At 34.5% G+C, this 23,827-nt stretch overlaps 1 protein-coding gene across 1 annotated transcript in view; it reads right to left on the bottom strand.

Moving 5' to 3' along the window:
* Positions 1-23,827, bottom strand: part of LOC150096146 (uncharacterized) — a 283,232-nt gene that overhangs the window by 204,387 nt on the left and 55,018 nt on the right. Inside the window, exons 8-10 of the mRNA XM_090409625.1 lie at positions 16,023-16,290; positions 10,298-10,410; positions 4,580-4,721 (exon numbers count right to left, since the gene is read on the bottom strand). Of these exons, the coding sequence (XP_090265751.1) occupies positions 4,580-4,721; positions 10,298-10,410; positions 16,023-16,290 (523 nt within the window). The remainder of the gene's footprint in view (positions 1-4,579; positions 4,722-10,297; positions 10,411-16,022; positions 16,291-23,827) is intronic.

The raw sequence follows: 23,827 nt of genomic DNA, 5'->3' as shown, positions 1-23,827 counted from the left end.
ATAAGAGGTGTTGCTTTAAGGATATATATATATTACTATAATTGGCCAGTATGTTTAAATTTTTAAGAGAATGTATGTAATTATATTTCAACTTGTAATTAATAAGATATAAACTATTTGCATATGGCTGGTATATCTAAGATAAAGAATAGGCATGAATACAAATAGATCTGTTACTGATAAATAAATATCCATATATTCACAGTTGTCGTATTATGAGTGGTGCAATCAACTACATTGATAAGAAATTAATTACATGTCATCTTATAAACTCTATTTATGAATATGTGCATTTATGAAGAGCTTTGGTCACAAAAAAGGGGGAGTTGTGAATAAATATTATAGTGAATAAATCTCCTCCTACACACACACACACACACACACCATACTGTATAGGTGCATGCAAAACAAAGCAAGTTTTAGTGTAATACAGTAAAATACCCTAAAACTCATTTCAAAATAATAAATAAGTGAATTTTTTAAGAATTTTTGATTACCTCAAAACTTTTTTCTTCTGTTCTTTAACCTCATGAAAGAAGAGACTAGTTTTCAGAGCTTATTTACAAGAAATCCAAGAAAAGCCTGGCTAATCCTAAAAGATTAGTAAGGCCTATCTTGTTTTTAGAAATTACCTGAGATAAAAAGGTTAAATAAAGAAGTGTGAAGCTGTGGCAAAATCTGTATTTTTAAACCTGTGATGCATCTAGAAACTTTATCTGAGAAATATCAAAAATTTTATATTAAAGGATTCTGAATTTTCTTCAGTAAATTAATTTTTTTATAAAATCAGATTATTTCATAAATGAAACATGGCTGTGGTTTTCTGTATAATGTTTGGTTTATTTTTGATGAATGGGAAGGGAATAAGAATGGAAACTATCCATTATGTAAACAGTAATATTCAGCATCAGTTAGTATATGAAATAACTGCAAGTTGAGAGAATTTACTGATAATTTGAATACATATTCTCAAAACAATGTATTAAATTTAAAAAATAAAATAGCTACAGGAATATATTTTCTGTAGCTCACAGCTATATTTTCTACTTTCAGCTCTATTTCCAGCTTTCTATATTTTCAGCTCAACACCTAACTAAATATTTTATCCTGTTCACCTCTACCTCACACTATTCTGCTTCGAAACCATGATCACTATTTGTGCCTTGAAAATTCACCTTAGATGGGCACAACTCATCTGCTATCATCAACAATACTCCTCCTCTTTCTTTTCTTCCCTGTCTGTCTTCACAAAAAATATTATATACATTCATCTCGCTCTCTCTCTCTTTTTGTTAGGATGTAATCCTCATTTAACCATGTCTTACTTATACCAACAATTTTGGGGCAAATAAAAATAAACTCAATCATTGCAATAATTGCATTCACTTTATTTCAAATACTTCTGATATTAGTAAACAAACATAAGAAATCATTTCTAATGTTTGTTTACTAATATCAGAAGTACAATTTACTAATATCTACAAGTCCTACGAACATCACTTCTCTGGTGTGACTCTTGAATACCTTTCCTGGTATTCAAGAGTCACATCCAATTCTACAAATTTCTTCACACCTAAACTCTTCCCTCTCATCCCAGGCCATCTTGATCCTTTTTGTCAAGACATCATCCTCTGCTAACCATGTTTCACTAATACCAATTGGAGAGATTTCATCAATCAGTGCTACTAATTCATTCCCTTTATTCCCAATGCTCCTGGCATCAGTATATAAAAATGGGAACTCAGTCCTCTCCAGACATGGCCCCATGTCTAACATTGTCCATAATCTCCAATGCACTCATCTTCCCCACATGAGGCTGTTACTTCCTGCTCTCAACCCTATCAATTCTAGTTTCCCTGTCCAAACACTTCAACTTGCTTAGAAAACAGCAACCTCTCCAAAAGCTTGTGTCCCTTCCTAATCAGATGCAACCCATCTTTTGCATACAATGTTCTTTAACCATCAAATGCACTCCAAATATCAACATATTCTAGACCTCTTCTCCTAGACATTCTTGCAATCATATCATTCATTATCACCACTCTTCTACTTAACTTTGCATTATCAAAGTGAGGAAGTACACTCACTATCCTACCCCTCAACACTTTTCTGCTGCACAATCTCTAACATTGCTCTCAGATCCTTTGCCATCCAATTAATGCGCTGCTCCTCAAGTCATTAGTATCAGCCATTACTGTCATCTCCTCCACATTCTGTCTTCTCTTCATTGCTAATGTCACCCTCTCCACTTTTCCACCAGGAAAGCATTCTTCACACATGTTCCTCTGCACATCCTGAATCACTGAATTGCCATATATTATGCCTGTCATGGCTTCATTACTACTCGCACTAATGTCCTCCACTCTCTCTTTTCCCATACTCTCTCTTGTTACTTTCACACTTTCATTCATTCATTTTCCTTATCATACTTTCCCTTTCTTCTGCACTTTCATAGCATTCTCTCTCTTTCTAATGTTCTTTCATTCTCTTGGCTTCCTGTCACTTCCACTCTTTCCCTTGCTCTCACATTCATCTGACACTCTTCTCTCTCTCTCCGACCCATTTTTGTTCTTGTCGCATCAAGTAAACTATTCTCAAGAATCACAATGTTTTTATTCATTGTCCTCAATTCCTCTTTCATACATTTCCTTTCTGTCTACATCCATTCCTCTTTTGAGGCATCGCAATTAAGACATTGTAGAGCCAGAAATAAATAGTAGGCAATTTTCACAGGAGACTGTAGATTCGCAGCAAGTTGAGTTTGACATTTAGCACTATCAGCATTAGATGGATGGATAACTGGAGCAACACTCTGCTCCAGCCTAGTCAGTGGAACTGAGACTGATTGGCTATTGAGTATGGAGACTTCTTTCTTCTCTTTACAAGCACCAGACTCCTTTCAAATGGCTTTTAGTGGCACCCATGAAGGGGTTTCTGTTTAGCTAACTGAACATTACTCAGATTAGAGATAGCAGGTGCTCCAGATACACCCATATAATTGATGCTTTCTATCAGAAGATATGCCATATATTGTCATAATCTGTGATAATGGGAGTAACTCTATATCGATAATTGTATTGCCTCCAGATTATTATTTTTTTTATTATTATTACTTGATGCCTCCAGGGAGTCCAAAGACTCATCAAGGGCACCTACTCTATGACTCTCTATCTCCACCACTCACAATCCATCAACTACATTGAACCACAACTACACCAATGCCTTCTACTGCCCACCACTACCACTAATATTTTAACAGACAAACCTCCAAGCCCACAGCGGGATTCGAACCTGCAGCCTTTTGGCTGGAGAGCGGATATGTTACCGCTAAAGCTCGAAAGCCGTTAATGTGCACATTACCTAGCTAATCTGCAGATTAACTGATTTGCTCCGTTAACGTGCGGAATCAAGTTTTCCGCATTTTACCTAGGTAATGTGCACATTAACGGCTTCCGTATCGTTAAAGTTCAAAAGTTTGTTTCTCTCATTTCCTTTCTCTACTCCTTCCCCCCCTCTCCCTCCACTTTTAGTTTGGTTTCGCCAGTGTCATATGTTTTGCAAATTCATTTCCTTAATTGTAATAATATTTTAAACCGTTTGATTCTTTGTATTATAGTTTTTTAATTGATTGATGATTGATACTTTCAACTAATTTGTTGATTGTATTAACTTGATTCTTTAGATATCAAAAAATAAATAAATAACATTATGTTAATTTAAGCATACACAACCGTTGCTGTTGTTCCAGCAAAGATCTCATTTTCACTTTAACGAGTGCCTAGTAGGTAATGTGCAGATTATCCAGGTAATTTGCAGATTACCTAGGTAATTTGAGAAATGAAACAATTTTCGGCACTTTAACGGATCACCCTAGTTAATCTGCACAATACCTAGATAATCTGCAGAATAACTGATTTCTGCACTTTAGCGCTAACAGATACACTAACTACTCGGCCAGCTAGGCAGGCGATTGCAATTCTTCCACCATTACAGAACACTGAGCATTGGAAAATGATGTCTGAGTCACATGACTGTTTATATATGAATGAGGAAGGAATTAATGGAGAGTTAGGTGATGAAAACTGTGATCTTGCTTCTCTTGTGATCTGCACTGCCCTCTCATTAATATCCTGGAGCACCCCTATGGGTCTTACCTTAACCTCTTTCTTTATACATTTACTAAATGAGTCAGAAACCTTTTCCTTAGCCTTCCTCTTTTATATATTCCTAATGGTAGCAACACTGCACCAAGTTGCTTTTGTTGTATTCTAGTAAAAGGCAAGGCCTATGATCCTTGCCAGGTGCATCTTCAGGTAGAATATGAGAGTGAGTGTCAATCTAGAACAGGTAAGTCCAGGCATGTTATTTGTAACTTGATGTGAAGAACTAGACAGGTGATATGGAAGGTTCTTCAAATGATACGAGGGCATCTGATTTCTGATGAATGTCAAATAGTGAAAAGAATTCACTGATGCAACAAATTCTGCTCATTTTATATTAACTATGCTTAGCTGTTGAAACTTAAAATATTATAAAATTATAACTTGAATTCAAGAATGTTAATTTTTCTTAGACTTACCTGTGAGCCTCTACTAAGTACTTCATAAAACTGGATGCCAAAAATGCGTGCAAATTCACTTGTTTTTGTAAGTATATTCAAGTGGTCCAACAATTTCAAAGTACTTTTGGTTCTGATAGAATAGTATTCTATGACTCTCCACCTTAAATGATTTAATGTATAATTATTTTAATTATATATTTAAAATTAAAATATGCTGAAAACAGAAGACATGAACTGTGCAAATAATACTCAGAAAAGTCAAGAAAGGTACAAAACATGAGATTTTGTGTATTCAAAACCTATTTAGCTCTGCATTTCTTGGAAATTATTGATGTAGCTCATATTCATAGTATCAAAATATCAAATACCCCCAAATGATGGAAACGTCTTTTTAATCACTTTCTGAAAAAATCTGAAATTCTAAATGAATTTCAGGTTTTATCTGCAGCAGGAAGTATGTAAATGCAGAATATGGTTATATGAGATCCAACTGAGAGTTAGATGATAATTCCTCTATGTTTGTATTAAGTCAAACAAGCCCACAACAATGGTGACCCCTCCATGGGCAGATCCATCCAGTTACACTTCTGATGCTAAATCATTGCTTGGCTTCAAGAATGTTTCCTTCTGGTAAAAGCATGTTGGTTTATACTTTTGCAAGAAAGCACTGATTCATCAATGTTTTGATCAAATGAATGACAATTCCATCATAGAAATGTTTTCATTATTTTTTCTGGTAGTGTTATATGGCTTCTGATGTGAGATTTGGTTTTCATCAGACTTGGATTTTTCTTTTGGAGAATTGTGGATGGGCAGTGTCCATCATATCCTTTTCACCAAGAAAAATGTACAAATCATCATCAAATTGAACTCTGTCTCTCTCTCTCCCTCTCTCTAGGGTACTAGGTAAATTAATTGTTTTATCTTCTTGTGGGGGAATGGAGATATCCATCCCACCTATTAATGGGGTTCTGGAGGCATGTCCTTGATTCTCTGCAGTGCACATTTCATTATTTTTTTCACTAGTGGATTTCATGTAGTGGGACCATTTTTGGCATGTCATAAGGAGTGAGGCATGTTGAGATGCCACTGGACATCTCCTCATGCCAAAGTTCACAACTTCACACTTACTAACATTAAACGGACAGCCATTATCATTTGTCTACATTTCCACGCTATTCAAATAACCATATAAATGATGCATATGACTAGCATCTCTGATTGCCCTGTCTATCTTTGCATCATCACCAAACAATTGAACATCTCCTATCAGGTCATTCCCAATAACATTAATATATAGAATAAACAACAATGGTCCAAGGACTAATCCCTGAGGCATACCACTAGTCATTTTTTTTTTTTTTTTATTAATCTTTGTACTGGTTATGGGCAGTACTACCATTACATCACGTCCAGACTTGATATAGATCTAAGCCTTTACAAGTGTTTTACCCTACACCTTTTCTAGTTATCATTGTAGTCATTCTCTGGTGGCAATGCCATGCCACCAGTGTGTCCTGTAGAGCCCCCTCAAGGAAAGAACTTTTACATTCTTTTGAGTAAGCCCAAGCTGTTTTAAGTCCTTACAGTAGCTATCTGCACTCCATACGCCATGTAAAGAGATGGTGGTGCTGGTAAACCTTGGAGTTGCCCCATGCTCCTCCCGTATCTTACTAACTAGATCTTGGTTATTCTTATAATAGTTTACTTTATTATTATGGCTATAGGCTAGTGGGTGCCCTGTTTTCACCACCTGGGCATCAACTACCCGAACGTCACCATCTCTTTTAATCACTAAGTCTGGCCTACACAAACCCGCGGAGGTCCTATAATGTGATTCCACTGCGGTCTCCCAACCTTCGGAGAATTCAGCATGGAGGTAGTTATTTAACTGATCTGTGATATCCATTCCCAGAAGGTGAGTCTGGATGAGAGATTTAAGAATTTGATGATTATATTCCAGAAGAGGATCATCTAGAGATGATGTCAGTCTGAGATTCAAAGCTTCTTCAATAGCAGGATGGTGGCTGGAAGATAGAGAGGCAGGGACAGGAGATACGGAGATATTATCTGTCCCTATCTATGGCAGATGGGCTGCCAATTCTTGAACTACGGCTTTGTAACTGGTTTTCTATCTATGCCATCCAAAGATCTTAATGGGAACACCTTAAATAAAGCCTCATTGAGATTCATTTATCCCTCGAGCTGTCAACTCAATCTCATTGGCGGTGAGGATCTTTTCTTCTTCGGCAGTCCAACGTGCTTTGATGCGCTCAGTTCTTATTGCAGCATTGGCTTCGGTTGGATGTTTTGAGGTGTGATGCATGCCATGGCAGACTGCGGTGGAGAATGCACGATTGCAGACCTGACACACGAAGTGTCTGAGATTTGGAATTCCTTGATCGCCAGAACAAACATGATGAAAACTTGAAGAAATGGGTGGCTGATTCACATCCCCCATATATCACTTTTTGATACCTATTCATCAGTCAACAACTTATACTAGCCAAGAGCTTATATTCCAATCCTATATTCTCCAGTTTATGTGACAGCCTTTCATGTGGTATGCCATCAAATGCCTTTAAAAAAATATTCAAGAGGAATCCAATCAGGAGTCTTCTTCTTCTTCTTCTTCTTCTGCAGCTTCTCCCACTTAAATGGGGTCACTGTTTGTTATGAGTCTCCTCCACACCTTCCTGTCTTGGGCTGTCACCACATCCAAGTTCTTCATCTTCAAGTCCTCTTCTACCAGCTCCCTCCATCTCTTCTTTGGCCGCCCACGCTTCCGCCTTCCTTGCACATCCATCTGCATGACCCTTCTTCCCACATATTCGTCCTCCCTCCTCATCACATGACCAAACCATCTCAACCTTACCTCCTGTATTTTCGCTCCTAAGTTCGCAACTTTCACTGTTCCCCTGACATAGTCATTTCTCAGATGATCCTTTCTGGTCACACCGCACATCCACCTAAGCATTCTCATCTCTGCTACTTCCATCCTGCTGATGTTATTTTTCCTCAGGGCCACAGTTTCTATAGCATATGTCATAGCTGGCCTCACTACTGTCATATAAATCTTGCCTTTCAGATTGATCGGCACCCTCTTATCGCATAACACTCCAGCCATCTCCCTCCAGTTCCTCCAACCCGCTTGTATCCTGCATCCCACTTCCTTCTCAGCTCCTCCATCTTCTTCCACTGTTGAACCTAAGTATCTAAAGTCTCTCACCTTCCTGATGACATTTCCTTCCAGCTCCAGGTCTGTCTCCTGGCCACCGCCCACTGCGCAACACATATACTCTGTCTTACTTCTGCTCAGTCTCATACCTCTCTCTTCCAGTACTTTTCTCCATCTTTCCAGTTTAGTTTCCGCTTCTTCTCTTGAATCTACACACAGCAAGATGTCATCTGCATACAACATTGTCCAAGGTGCATCTTCTCTCACCTCCTCTGTTACCACCTCCATCACAATATTAAACAGAAACGGACTTAATGCTGTTCATGAACTTTCCTGTTCATGAAAGTTTGCCAACAGGAAAATATACCTGAGGAATGGAGGGAGAGTACTCTTGTTCCCATCTACAAGGGTAAAGGGGATGCACAAGACTGTAAAAATTACAGAGGAATAAAGTTGATGTCCCACACAATGAAGATCCTAGAAAGGGTTCTTGATGGTAGATTGAGGGAGGGGTACATATCATTAATTCAAGTATAAAGAGCTATCAAACGCTTTTTCAAAGTCCAATAGCATCATACTTTATCCAACTCAGCCGTTACATTATTATAAAATGGAAAATGCTCAAATATGGAAGTAAAAAACTTTTACAGTGGCTATACATTATAATTCAGAAGGTCTGACAGTAGGTGAAATTCCAAATGACTAGAGCAGAGCATTATAGTTCCATCTATAAAAAAAGGAAATAAGACTGAATGTAAGAATTACAGAGGAATGTTTCTACTATATGTTCTGGGTAAGATTTATATGCAAGCAAGTGCAGTAGAAGGTGAGAAAAATTGTAGAAGAGAAATCTGAACAAGAGAATCAAAAAGGTTCTGGTCAAAGAGAAGTTGGCAGGATCAGATTTTCCCTTTATGAAAAGTAGTTGAAAAATTTAGGGAATATAACAAGGATCAATAGTTAAGTTTGCAGATCTTGAAAAGAAAAGCTGAATGCTACAATTATATGAGGTAAATGGAACATTATATAAAGCAATAAATATTCTATACTACCTCCATTATTATTCATCATCTATATGAATCCTACTATGAGGAAAAGCAGCATTAAACTTGATACCAGTATTGGCAATATCAAGCTTATTTATTGCTTCAGAATTCTTTAACTAAATTGAATAACAAATTTGGCATGAAAATTAATAATAAAATAGACCAAAACTATGAAAATAGGCAGGAACATGGAATACTTAAACTATGTTATCAAGGGAGAACCATAGAAGAAGTGGCTATGCAGTATATTTCAGAATATAAGTACAATTTTTAGTGAACATGGCAAATTAAATAAGAAAATAGACAATAGAATAAGCAAAGTTGGTATGGCTAGGAGCCAATTGAATACATTTATATGGAATAAAAAAGAAATTAGCCAAACCACTATGCAAGTAGGATATAACAATTACTGTGTGCAGAAGTGGAATGTGTGGGCAACTCCGAATGCCATATCAGCACTACAGCAAACCTTTGATCCTATGCCTGGTCCGTGGCCTGATAGCCAAGTGATCCTGGTCAGGCCATTCAGGTCTTCCTGCCTTACCAACAGAGTGCATTCTACCATTAAAATTCCTTCATGAATGTTTGTAGGTAACACTACATGGTAAACATGGCAGCAGGATGTTGGATCCCAAGGATGGTGGTCTGGAAGATAAGAGAGTAAAAAACATGAAGGAGAAATACATCAAAGCAATGGGAAGAAAAGAGAAGTAGATGAAAAATGTAAAGGGTCAGTACCATCAATGTGAACAGCGAACAGATGCTCCACCATGAGATGAGTATGTTCTTTGGCTAGTTTATCTTTTTCTCCCCCTTTCATTAAAAAGCATAAGAACTAGTGCCATAACATGATAAATTGATGCCTGAGACAGAGATCAAAACTGGCACCCCTTAGGATATGCCACATATACATGCCATTTTGTACATCTAAATTATGTACAAAAATGAACATTATTGCACAGCATAACAAAAATCATGTTAACGTGTTTTTAAAAGATTATGGCAATTTCTTTATTTCAAAGAAGCTGATATAACTCTGTAGTCTCTTCCTTACTCAAGATGAACTCTTTTTCTTTATTCTTGTTTTGACTCTGCCTTAGCCTCTACAAAAGAACCACCTAGTTAGAGCAAACAAAACATTCACAAATACGTAAAAACATCCAGTAATTTAATAACGAAAATAACAAAAAGAATCAAATCTATCATTAAGTACTAGGACAATTCATTGACATCTCTATTTGTATAACTATACAAAAATTAGCATTTTTTACAATATAAAATAAAACTTCACAGTGTTAAAATTTTCTCAAATTAAATGGATTCATAACAAGTCACTGAAATTTCTTACATATTAATACCTACAATAGCGCAATTATGACATACTGCTCAATAATAACAAACTATGGATTTGTTATAATTGAACATGAATATTACAGCTCTATTAAAATCTCCTGCATGTGCACACACAGATGTGTGTGAGCTGCTGCTGAACAGAAAATACACATAACATACCTATAATGATCCAAATTAAACCATTTCGTTAAAGACTGAAATGAGTATTTGGGTATCCTCTGATGAAGAACATGGAAGTACACATTTTCAAATGTGTAAATGTTCAGGTTAACCTAAGGAGTAAAGAAATGTAATTATGAAATGAATTTAAAATTACATGCAACTAGCACTGATAAAAAGTTTTTCAAGTCTACATATAAATCGAAATACTGTCATAAAAATTTCTGTCAGGCAGTATCATATTTATATTATTCATCATATGGGTAGTTTAGCAATCACATGCAAAGAATCTATCAACATGACATCATTGTTGTAATAAGTTTTTCCACTTGGTTATACTATAAATTAAAGATACCAAGAAATTATATTCTTGGACTAGCCAAAAGGTGTATACTCGTATATGAAAATGTGATTTCTGCATTACTTCAACCTTAGTATCACCTCTAGGTCTGGCTCCCACTGATGACACCTCGATAAAGGTTGAAACCAGTCTAGGTAGTGACCTTTCCCATAATGCATAGCATTATACATGTCCACAACATGTGCTTTGCATTATGGGATACTAAGGCAAGCGATGTGAAGTCATTAGCTTCTTTATACAAGTTGCCCCAGTCCTGAAAATAGTTCAGGCTCAAACTTGTTTGCTTATACTTGGATAAAGGATTAAACCAAGAATATAATTTATTGGTATCTTTAATTTGTTTAAAACATGACATTAATTTTATGCATTTAACTTCCACAACAGGGAGCTCAAAGAATAATCTGATAGTGTTGCCATTAGTTTGCGTACACCATCCAGATGTATTTTACTTGTCAAATGGCATTTCAAAAAGTCCAACTTCCAAGTGACATCAAACTTCTTCCCATTAGCAAAATCCCCAGCAACCTTTGCATCACGACAATAAATACAAACAACACCAATTGTAGCATGAAATAAATATTTCACGCAGCTGAATGTTTATCAACTCATGAGCTTTTGGTGTAGCAGTTTTCACTATTTCATCCAGCCATTCACTTTTAAAGCAGCTAGCAGTTCATTTTCACTTAACACGTGTTGCTTCCTTTGAATTTGACATGGTGCATCAGTTTTTTGCAATTTTGTTATTTGAAAAATGTTTTTTATTGTTTTTATAAATTTACAAATGTACACTATTCACTGAATAACTTGGCAAGGCAAAAGCTGAACCGACACTAAACATTGCCGAGGGCAACACAAGAGCTAAAAGATATGCCTAGAGGCTAGATTTAATTAACTTGGTTGTATCTCAATGTGTGTACACGAATGTTATTATTTAGTCTACTATTTTAAAATTCCTTTTAAAAATTAGAGAATTTTGAAATGCTACAATATTTTTAATTATACTCTAATTTAAGTTTTTAAAAGTATTTAATTATTTTTATTAAAATTATGAAACCATAGTTTTAATTCGTCACTATCTTGAACTAATTTGATCAGCCAATCATGTTTGGGAATTTTCCATGAGTCAAGCCTGAGATGTAAACAAACCGTGCGCCAATCTATATGCTACTTAAAAATTACGCATCTAAGCCACACCTCTTTCACTTTGGCATTGAATCGTTAGCCTCAAATAGGGTTACTGTTAATAATTTATAAGTTTTGTGCAACTTTGAGAATGTAATAAAAAATGCGAGGTTATAGGCTTGAGCATTGCCGAGTTACTGTATTTTTTAAAGAATTTATAGGTTAATGTTTAGGTGGAACTTCTTTAATTAACAAATTTTAAATTCATCATGAAAATCTAGTGTGCGTATATTTTTTGCTTTGTGTGCTAGTTGTAAAACGTGTGTGCATAGCTTAGAGGGAACATTGTCTCCTTTCAAATCATTTATACTATTAGTAATGATGCTAGTAAGTCTAATAGTTTTGGTAACATCATTAATCTTTGCAGTCAGGAAGCATGATTTCATCAAGCAGACCTCTTAAAATGGAATAACCCTACAAGACTCTCTCTCTCCCCCCCCCTTCCTTTTCCTTTCTCACTTAGTCAAGAATCCTTTCTCTTTTCTCGCACCCCTTTCTTTCTTTTTTTCTGTTCTCAGCTGAACTTCTTGCCAAATATCTCTGCATTTACTCTAGCTCATGCTTTATCGTAAGTGTGCTATCTCTATCATTATGGTCAACTATTCATTCTTCACTGAAATTTGTCTCCATGGAAAGATCATCAAATATCAAAAACAGGCTCAGCAGCAGAAAAATGCTACAAATTCCCCAAAATATAAAAACAAATTATTCTGGGATCCATTTACAATCTCTGAATTGAGAGTTGCCTTGGAGATAACAGATATAAATAAATCATGTGGACCAGATAACTTACAAGGAATTATGATCAAGCATCTTCCTTCCTTCCTTCCAACCTAGCCCTAGATTGGCTACTTTGCCTATACAACAATAGCCTAAAACAGGGAAAAGCTCCAAAAGACTGGAAGACAGTCACAATCATACCAATTTTAAAGCCTAACAAACCTCAAGATCAATCAGGAAGTTATAGACCAATTTCAGTGACTTCAATTCCAGGCAAATTGATGGAACAAATGATACTCCCACATTTGAATTACTATCTAAACAAAAATAGTATACTACTGCATTTTCAGGCTGCCTTTAGAAGAAATCACTCAATAACCGATCAACTTTTCTACTTAAACCCAGTCAATTCAAGATAACTTCAAATCTACCAAATCCACCATTACAGCTTTTATAGATTTTAGCAATGCCTTTGACAAGGTGTGGAGGCAGAAACTCTTTTCCAAACTTTGTCATATTGGAATAGAAGGGAAAGTTCTAAACTGGATTTATGACTTTCTAAGAAATAGAACAATTCGAGTTAAATAATATCTTTTCCAAGAAAGTGAAAATAAGAGAGAGACTCCCTTAAGTCAGCATTTTGAGCCTACTCCTTTTTTTCCATCTACTTAAATGACTTAGACAAATATATAAACAAAGAAACAAAGATAGCTATGTTTGCTGATGATTTGCAGAGTAACTCCAAGGTACTTGGAGTTACTCTGGATCCATCACTAAGTTTCAATAAACATATCAACATTGTTGAAGTCAGAACAAAAACAAGACTAAATATCACGAAAAGTATCTCTGGTAAAGAGTGGGGAACCGATGCTAAAACTTTAAAAGTCACATCCACCTCTATTATCCAACCCATAATGGAATATGCTTTGCCCTTCAAGATGCAAACATCACAAACTAGTTTAGACAAGTTTATAAAAATTCAGAAAAATGCAGCTAGAATCATATGTGGACTAAGGAATACAACTGGAAAAATAGCAGAATTCGAATCCAACCTTGTTCCTTTAAAAATTAGGTGGCAAAAAAATTTCACTAAATGCATAAAAAAAAGAACCAACCTTGCGCATAGAACAAGTGAACTTTATAAAAAGTGGCAACCAAGAATGCATGAAATCATGGAAAATAAAATTCCCTTGGATTGTCCAAATAAAATAGCCAATTACCCAGCATTTCCTCCAAATCAAGACAGGAAATATATAGTTATCAATTTTAAAATAGGGAAACATGAGAAAAAAAAAAACCCTAGAAAACCCTGAAATCTTGAGATCGTTAGCTCTTTCAAAAATAATGAAATATTGACCTGACTCAATAAAGATCTACACAGATGGCTCCAAAAATTCAAATGGCAATTCTGGGAATGGCATACTCATCTATGGCTCTCAAAATATAGAACTAAGAACAACCAACAGTGTAGGATGCAACTCATACCATGTAGAATTAATAGCCACTAACACAGCACTGCAATATTTAGATAAATAAAACCCAAAGGAATTTATATTTTTCTCAGATTCCTTAGCAGCCCTATAAGCTATTAAGAACTGCCACACTAGCCATCAAGAAATACTTAGAGACATAGCAAAAAACATAAACAAACTACATAAGGATTCCAAAATAATTTTCCAATGGATTCCATCCCATGTAGGATTAAAGGGAAATGAAACTGCAGATGAAGTAGCAAAAATGGCTGCAACATTAATTGATATCACAGATTTTGGTCTTTTTAAAACTACTCAAAAAAGAAAACATAAAAAGAATGATTCTCCAGAGCTACCGTCAACTCCAAGTTTAATTGCTTTGCCACTAGCATGATATCTCGCCTCAAGACCTGCCACACAAGACCAATCCAATCAAGTTTAGCAATGGCAAAATCTGTAACATTGAGGAAGCATCACCAATGCATTTACTAACTTGTATGAATATTTCTAAATGTGAACTTTATAACAACCCAGAAAAGGTGTTGTATAAAATACATGAATTTGATCTCTATGATCTAGTGTAATAATACCATAGTATAATTAAAAAAAAAAAAAAAAAAATCATTCTACACATCTTTCATACTACTATTCTTTTGATCATTTTTATTGCCTCTATAAATCCTATTTTCTACTACACTGTCACATACATTTTCAAGCATATTTTCTATTATGTCTACCACTTTTTAATCTCTCAACCCAACTTGCACTTCTGATACTTGCTTTCACATGATGTAATTTAAGAACTGTCTGTTATCTGTCACATTTCAAGTTGAAATAAATCTAACATAGTAAAGTTTGTTAGATTTCAATCTAACAAATATTTTTAATCAATTTTTTATTATTATTATTATTACATAACACCTCCAGGGAGTGTCCAAAGACTCATCGAGGGATGGCACCTACTCTACAATTCTCTGTCTCCACCACTCAATCCACCAACTTCAACGAACCGCAACTATCATCATCATCTATACCAATGGCATTTACCATCCATGATAACCACTAGTATTTTCCAGACAATCACAAACATCCATGCCCACTGCAGGATTCGAACCAGCAGCCTTTTGGCTGGAGAGCGGATATGCTGACCACTCGGCCAACCAGGCCGGCAATTATACTATATTATTTTTTCTAATAGTTCATGGGGACCTCAAAGAGGTTTTTTTTTTTTTTTAAATTTATATTTAGGATAAAAAGGCTGGAAAACATTGTATCTGACCAAAAGCATACAACTACTGCGATTGTAATTGCATAAAACAGTCAAACTTCCCTTAAGAGATATCTCCAAAAATTAAAATTACTTCACTCAATAATGAGCATTGTGAAATTTTTTATTTCAAGCTTCCTTCAGCAACAAATGGTGTTAAAAAATTCTCCTGATTTCCATCTTTTTTCTTTATTTTTAAATTGTGTTTACCACCCATGAAAGGTTGTGAGCATACAGCAAATTAGTAGTGAGGGTTGGCTAAGGATTTTAACACAGTCTGGAAACCTTGGTCTACTATGACCAAACAGGGAACTTTTTTTCGGAGCCGCTTCAGGCCTCCATTAAGTGGAGGGGAGGGAAGGGTGGTCACACACTGGGCAATAGAATTCATTTCCCAATTAAAAGTAATCACGATATCCACATTTCTGTGGATATGGTGGTGGGATTTGAACCTTGTAGCCTTTTGGTTGAAAAGCTGAAACGGTAATACTGCATATTCATAAAACTTCATACTTTTAGTATTTATTTATTTTAAAATTTGGTTTGCCATTTTTCACATCATTTCCTTTATAAAACTGTCATTATTTTTATCCATAGTGGAATTTATGTAACTGTTTTTTTCTGGACTAAGAAAACTCAGGTCCATTGGTGTGGATTATATAACAACAAAAACAAAGGTTCTGATATAACTTTCATAAAAACATATAATGCCTAATACATTACCTCATTTCTCATTATTCGCCATACATTAAGAACTATTCTTCCAACAATACGAATTTCTGGTACATGTTCTGTTCCACATTCATCAGTTTCAGAAAGGATATTATCATTTCCAGCAGCAACAGCATTGGTGCCATTATAATAATTTGCACTGTCTAGCACACGTGATAAGAGAGAAGTCAAATTCATTTTTAATGTTGTAGCTCTTTGCAAAACATATCCCCATGAGAGCATCTGGATTTCATATCCTACCAATATATCAGGATCCCATCTGACATTTCAAAATAAGTGTCGAATGAAACACAAATAAATAAAAAGTTCAAAAATAAATAAATAAATAAATACAATTTTACAATTACACATTAACATTCTTACAAGAGCTTTTCAAAAAAATATAATCAATACTAAAGCAATATTTAATTAATTTATTTTTTGTTTGTTTGTTTATTTAATAGCCAAAATATGTATGCTGATAGTAGAGCTTCCAACATTATATAATAAAATCTTTCTTATAGACAGGCTTAGATGTTGGCAGTTATTCATCTTATATTTAACAATACTAAACAAGATCACATTCTTAAAATAAGATATTGCTGATATTTTGCAGAGTTTCAAACCAAAATCTTCAGAATATGAACAACTTGTCACAGTAGACCTGCACTAACAAACAGCATTGGAAAGAATTCAAATTTTTAACTGGCAAAAGAAATGAAGTCCTAATTTGGCACTCTCTGATGCTGAATAAAAAAAAAAAATTTAAAAAAAAAAAATGCTTACAGCTATTGGGCTGAAGGTAGTCTTAAAATGAGTCTTCCAAAGTTTGGTTAATTAATATAACTGTAACTACTGAGCTTAGGTGAATGTTTCATTGATGGACTTGTAATAACTTCTCAGCATTGTAGTCCCCCAACACCCCTAAGAAAGGAGGTCATTGCAGTGTAGCCTGCAAGTCTTAATACATGTCTTAAATGGTTTAAAGATTTTCAATTTAAGACATACAGTTGAAAAATCATGGAAATACAATAAGGATATGCATTTAAATTTTGTTGATCTGGAAGAGGCATATTAAAAGGTACCAAGAGAAGAGCTGTTCAAAATAGTGCTATAATGTTAGTAGTAAATGTCTTTCTTTCTTGTGTTCTTCCATGTGGATGCTAATTCATATTTATTCATATTAAGATCATCTTTTTCATAGTAGGAAAGTTACCAAGTAAAGTACATTTCATGGATGTGACAGAGGATGAAGTTTATGAGAAGTTGAAGGTTTGATAAAATGCGTTGTTCGAGCATAGTGTAAAAGTTAAACCCTGGATGTAGGAATTTACTGATTTTATAGAAGTTGAAGTTATTATCCAAAAATATGAAGGAAAAGTAGTTAAGTTCTGTAGCAAGAACTAAGTCACTGGAACAAAGCCAAAAATATTTGTTGGGCTAGATGATGGTGTAATTATTTATGTATCTTTGTGTGTGTGTGTGTTGACTTTCTATTAATAGAAGAGATCATTTGAAACATACAGGATCCTGAAGAAAAACAATGATTCATTAAGTCAGAAAGGCATACGATGAGGTTCTTGAAATGAGGAAAAAAAAAAACACTCCATGTTATATTCGTGAAGAAGTTAAATAGATAGTCAAGGAAAAGAAGGAACCATATCAAATGTTCCTAGCAAGTAATTCAGTATGTGCTCCAAGAGAATACAGATAAAAATAAAAGAAAGCGAAGCACTGTATACAACTAGCTAAACAAAAGTCATGGGAAGACTTTGGTAAGAACATTAGAAATAAATATCAAAAAATATGAAAACTGAAGATAAAGATATCGTAAGATATCTTGATTAATTACTTTGAAAGGATGTTAAATAAACAAGAAGTGACAGCAAGGTGGAAGATTCCAGAGGCATGCAATCAAGACTACATATCAATATTTAACGTAGAAAAAACCATCAAAAACTTGAAATGTGTATAGGCAGAGTATAAATGATATTCAACTAGAAATGCTCAAACATACAGGTATAAAAGTTTTGCAGTGGCTGCATTGCATAATTCAGAAGGCTTAGTCATTGAATTCCAGATAACTGTGTATAGTTATTAAATCAGCTGTTCCAGTTATATAAAAAAAAACAGTCAGCTGCACCATTGTTTATGTTATCATTTACTTTTATCTCTGTAAAAATTGTTTCTATATTCTGAGTGTTTATTAATTATGCAAGGGTTCAATTCTGACTGGTGCAATGACTAACTATTTCTTTTAGAATCTGGAAAATCATTGACTCAGAGGATACTTCATGGATGTGACAGAGGATGAAGTTTATGAGAAGATGAAGGTTTGATAAAATGTATTGTTCGAGCATAGTGTAAAGGTTGAACCCTAGATGCAGGAATTTACTGATTTTATAAATTGAAGACATTATTTAAAAATATGAAAGAAAAGTAGTTAGGTTCTGTGATAAGAACTAAGTCACTAGAACAGAGCCAAAGATATTTGTTGGACTGGATGATGGTAAAACTAAAACAATATATACACTTTAAATAAAATTACATAACTACAAAAATAACTGGATCCAAGGCCTTCTAAAATAAATCTAGACTTCAGAGATTTTTTTTATTCAAAATTATTAAAATAATTCATTCTCTGACTCATTCTATTATTGGAATGTTTGACATATACTTAATCACATCTACCAGACTAAACACCTTGTTTTCACAACAACCAAAATGTTCATCAGAGTCAGTTTCCTTGTTAAGCCCTTTCCAAAAATATAAAAATTTTCTTCTTCTTTTGAAATTTAAATACTCTTACAGTTCAATTTGATGCATAATTTACTAATTTTTTGTACCAGAGAAAGAAGTTTCTTCTACTACTTCATAAACAACAGATCTAAGTAAAGTTCTTCATGTTAAGCCACTTCACAGTTTCAAATTTCACTGATTACGTTTTCCATAATAATCTGGTGTCCTTAAGACAGAAGATGAATTCCGTTCAGTGTTTCCATGAACATTCAATTAGAATGCCAACTGCAATATCTTCTTTTATTTACTAAATACTTGTTGACAGTCTCAACTCCTCCAGTTTAAAGCCTCACAGTTCTATGATTCCTTTTCGGAATCTTGTATTAATATTCTCCCGACTGTCATGTAAAACTTAAAAACTTCCTAAGAACAAAATTCTCCAGTTGCTGTTCTCAAATTTCCATTCTCTCTCTCTCTCTCTCTCTCTCTCTCTTCTGTTTTTCTTGTTATTCTAATACTGAATGCTCTCTCTCTGTCAGCTATCAATTGCCCATTAATCTCCTCAGTAAACATGCGCACTCCATATAAATGGCAAGTGAATAGTTACATAAATTGCTGACACGTTGTCTCCGTTAGCATAATGAGACTGTATTTAAAAAAACACAACAAATATCTCAACACTTACCAATTTTAAATTAAAATAAAAAAAAAAATGAAACTATCAACTAACACAACTATCAGAATCTAGTAAGTACATCAATTTTCAAATGGTTCATATTTCATTTTGATAATAATAATATCAATAACGGGCACATTGCAAGTACAGATATACGTGTTACAAAACCAAAACTAATGATATATTAGAATAGAGAAACAATTGTAAAAAGATCCATAATGGAAATTATGATTATTTTTACAACTGGAATAGAGCTCTCAAGTTGCTTAGCTATAAAATAGAGAAATAAAACTAAATATGAAAATTAAGGCGGACTTTTCTTGCTAAGTATTCCTGGTAAGATTTAAGCATATCTGAGAAAAGCTTAAGAAATATTGTAAAACAAGCTAGTTCAGACCAAACAAAGGCTTGTCAGCAACAGATTTTCACTTTAAGACATACATACAGTTAAGAAATCCTGGGAATACAATAAGGATCTGCATTAAAATTTTGTAGATCTGGAAAAGGCATATTAAAAGGTGCCAAGAGAAGAGCTGTTCAGAATACTAATTATATGGTGCAACATGAACTATAAATTTGAATTTCATGCAAAATAACCTATACGTGCTGGAAATATTTATAATTCAATTCTGTATAACATGCATGTGTGTGCGAAAGTAGGACTTTACATAAAATCAAAGTAATCTGTTAATGTACACTAGTAAAACTTGAAAATAATATCAAAACAAGCTGTGATGTTTGAATTTTCAAGGATGTGCTTTTTTTTTTTTTAAGTCCTAAAGACTGTGATAGAAATGGATGAGATTTGAACACTGAGGGACACATTGTTTTTTTGTGATCCCTAATGATGGTAATTTAACATTGCCAAAATATAGGAAGGTATTAATTAAAGTTTTTTATAATTAATATTTTAGTATACATTGTCATTTCCTGAAAAATTAAAAAAAATGCAAAGTTGGGAAGAACTACAGAGAAGATGTGGCCTTACAAGATGACTTGAATAAACTGAGTGAATGGGCACAGGAGTGGGAATACCAGTTCATTGCTGCAAAATGTGAGGTATTAAAATTTTGAAAACAAATATGCCTCAAAATTGGGGTCTGTGAGAGATCACTTTTGTATTTTTTATTTATTTATTTGTTTTTTTAAATAATGAAACCTGTGGTGCGATCATAATTAAAAGAAACACACATATTAACCACAGTGAAAACTATTTAATTGTAAATATTTCATCCTAAGTATCTTAGGACATCATCAGTACAGTAGTTTTAAACAATAATAGGAATAACATATAGTTAGGGCGCATGATTACAATAATCTCATTAAACGTGCATAACGTGCTACAGTAGTACCAAAAAAAAAAAAAAAATTATTAAACACAATTTTGTATACCAATTTCCCATACTTTAGGAATAGTAAGAATGTCGTTGTGGTTTAAGTTTGGTTTGTGTAGTAGGGCTTCAGAACTTTCTTTGTATAAATGTTCATGCTTATATAAAGATCTATGTAAAAGTATAGACTTTTCCCAATGGATCCTATGGTTTGGATTTTCAATTCCGTGTTGAGAGAGACCAGATTTCTGCGGTTTAAAAAGACGAATGTGGTCTTGATGTTCCAAGATGCGTTTCTGAACAGACCTACCTGTCTGTCCAAAATAAGATAATTTGCATGAGCATGGAGTCTCATAAACACCAGGCAACATCAAAGGTGAGAGTTTGTCCTTAGGAGAAGGTAACAAGTTGTAAATTTGGTTGATAGGTTTGTAAGTAGTGGCAAAATTGTATTTCTATTTGTAGCTATTTAAAACAATCTGTAGCTATGTAAAAGTCTAAACTTTTACATAGATCTTTATATAAACATGAACGTTTATACAAAGAAAGTTCTGAAGCCCTACTACACAGACCAAACTTAAACCGCAACGACGTTCTTACTATTCCTAAAGTATGGGAAATTGTCATACAAAATTGTGTTAAATAATTTTTTTTTTTTTTTTTGTACTACTGTAGCACGTTTAATGAGATTCTATTGTAATCATGCGCCCTAACTGTATGTTATTCCTATTCATGTTTAAAACTACTGTACTGATGATGTCCTAAGATACTTAGGAAGAAATATTTACAATTAAATAATTTTCACTGTGGTTAATACGTGTGTTTCTTTGAATTTTAATCGCTTTGTATTTGAAGTGTACCATACTTGTGATATGGCTTACTATGGATCCCAGTGACAGTGGTTTGGAAGACATGACAGTAAAAAAAAAACTCAGGAGAAGTAGAACAAAGGGAGGAAGAAAAGCATAGAGAGAGAAACCTGGAAAGAGAAATCATACTGGAGAGGATCTCACTGAGAGATCCTCTCCAGTATGAAGAGGAACCTCACATGGAGAGGCCCAATCTGTTCACCCAATGACAAATTTAGTCTTTTATCACATACAGGAATATACAAAGTGCACCTTACTTGTGATATGGCTTACTATGGACAGATAGGAAGATCTGTTGACACCTCCCTCAGAGAACATAAAAAACATATTTGCCACCATTAAACAGATGCCAAATTTATGAGTCTTGCTGGGGATATATTGTCAACAGGACAGCCTCCCAAGCCAAAGAATCATATCCTCATCAATTATAACTCTTTCTCCAGCAAACTGCTTTTTTTTTTTGAAAGGTGAAACAATTTGTAGCAGTTCGCAAACTTTTCATGGACCAGTGTTTCTTTGAGTATGGTTCACAGATCCCTGGTACATCCTCAAGGGGCCCTCAACAAAAGGTTATTACATGGTGTGTGATTTCGTCGCTTTGACAAGTAGTAGAAGGTGTTTATTGTCTATTCTTGTTTACTAAAGTTTTTTGAATAATTTGAAGTGTCATCTACAAGGTAACATCAAGAAGTGAGTACACTTTTTCATCTCATTTTGCAGTAATATTTTCTTTTAAATAAATTCAAATATTTATAACCTTTTCTAAAACTAATTATTTATGAATTTAATAGTATTTTATAAAAAAAAAAAAAAAATCAGCTAACGCCTTTTTATTCCCGTATACGGGAGTAGGCGAGGCCATTTAGCCCTATCTAACTTTTGGAGACTGAGTGGGCAGTTCAATCTCCACTGGTACCCAATCAGAGACAGATGGCCCAAGGCTATCACTAATTAAGCGGTACGCAGTGAAGAGAGACGGCTCAAATGTGCCGCCATCTCGTGGTCCCTAACCCTAACACAATATATTTAATGTCTGAAATAATGTGGGTTCTACGGTCGATTTTCTTGAGTTTACAGGACGAAAAACCCGAGTTTCCGGGAGGAAAAACCTGCTTGCCCGTGCCAGAGATCGACTAACTCGGGAACCGGTCGAAAAAAGGCTTAGAAAAATTTCCTCTAGTCCGCGACTAGACTCGAAACCAAGTCTTCCTTCGTGAGGCCAAGTGCGGCGGTGTGCAAACGCCACATCTGCTGAGCTACACAGGCTCCTAGTATTTTATACTCTATAAAAACACGGTTTTTTAATTTAAGAATGACTCATTGGCTTAAAAATGGCAGATTAGAAGTCTTGCTTTCTGAACCTCCATTTACACCCTCTATTTCTAAAAATGCTGAAGGAGATATAACTAAAATATCAGACAGCCCTCTGACTCAAAGGAAGGAGAAATCTACTCCAAGGAAACTGAGAGAAGTCGTAAATAAGAAAAGAAGATATGAGGAATGTTTTTCGGCTTTATGGATGTTAGTAATTCATCTTGTGTCAAATGCAACAGAACTTTTTCCAACAGTATTATGGTACTAATGAAGTTGCTGTATCATTATGAGACTAATCATTCTGAGCTTAAAGGGAAAGGAATTTAATATTTTAAATATAATAAACTATTAAAAAGTCAAAAATCATTTGTTACAGTTTTTCAGACTAGAAATTAATCAGAAACTGAAGTGTCTCAGGGGATAAGTTATTATCATATTGTGCAGGTTAGAGAAGTGCACACACAACAGCTGAGAAACTAATAAAGCCTTATATTGTTGACAATGCTCAATGCATGCTGGATGAAAAGTCAGTAGAGGAAATCATGACAGTACCACTTTCCAATGGTACAGTAACTTGCCAAATTAAAGATTTATCTACAAACATTAAGAACAAGTTAACATCTCGTCTGTAGAATTGCAAGTTTGCCTTACAAAGAGACGATTATGCAATCATTGCAGGACTTGCTGTTTTCCTTGTGTTTGTCTGGTATCTCAAAGATCTTTTATGTGAATATTATCAGACAACAAATACAAGTGGAGTTGAAATATTCAGTATACTGAATCATTTTTTTGAATCTCATGGTTTATCCTGGAACAACTGTGTTGACATTTGCACCAATGGTGCAAAAGCTATGATGGGTAAAAACTGCTGGAGCCACTGCATGATTA

This window comes from Typopeltis vanoorti, chromosome 19 (genome assembly GCF_054136105.1).
Source record: "Typopeltis vanoorti isolate ZY-2024b chromosome 19, IOZ_Tvanoo_1.0, whole genome shotgun sequence".
In the NCBI taxonomy this organism is placed as follows: domain Eukaryota; kingdom Metazoa; phylum Arthropoda; class Arachnida; order Uropygi; family Thelyphonidae; genus Typopeltis; species Typopeltis vanoorti.
The sequence above is the reverse complement of the archived record's forward strand: the minus strand, read 5'-3'. Positions and strand labels throughout refer to the sequence as shown.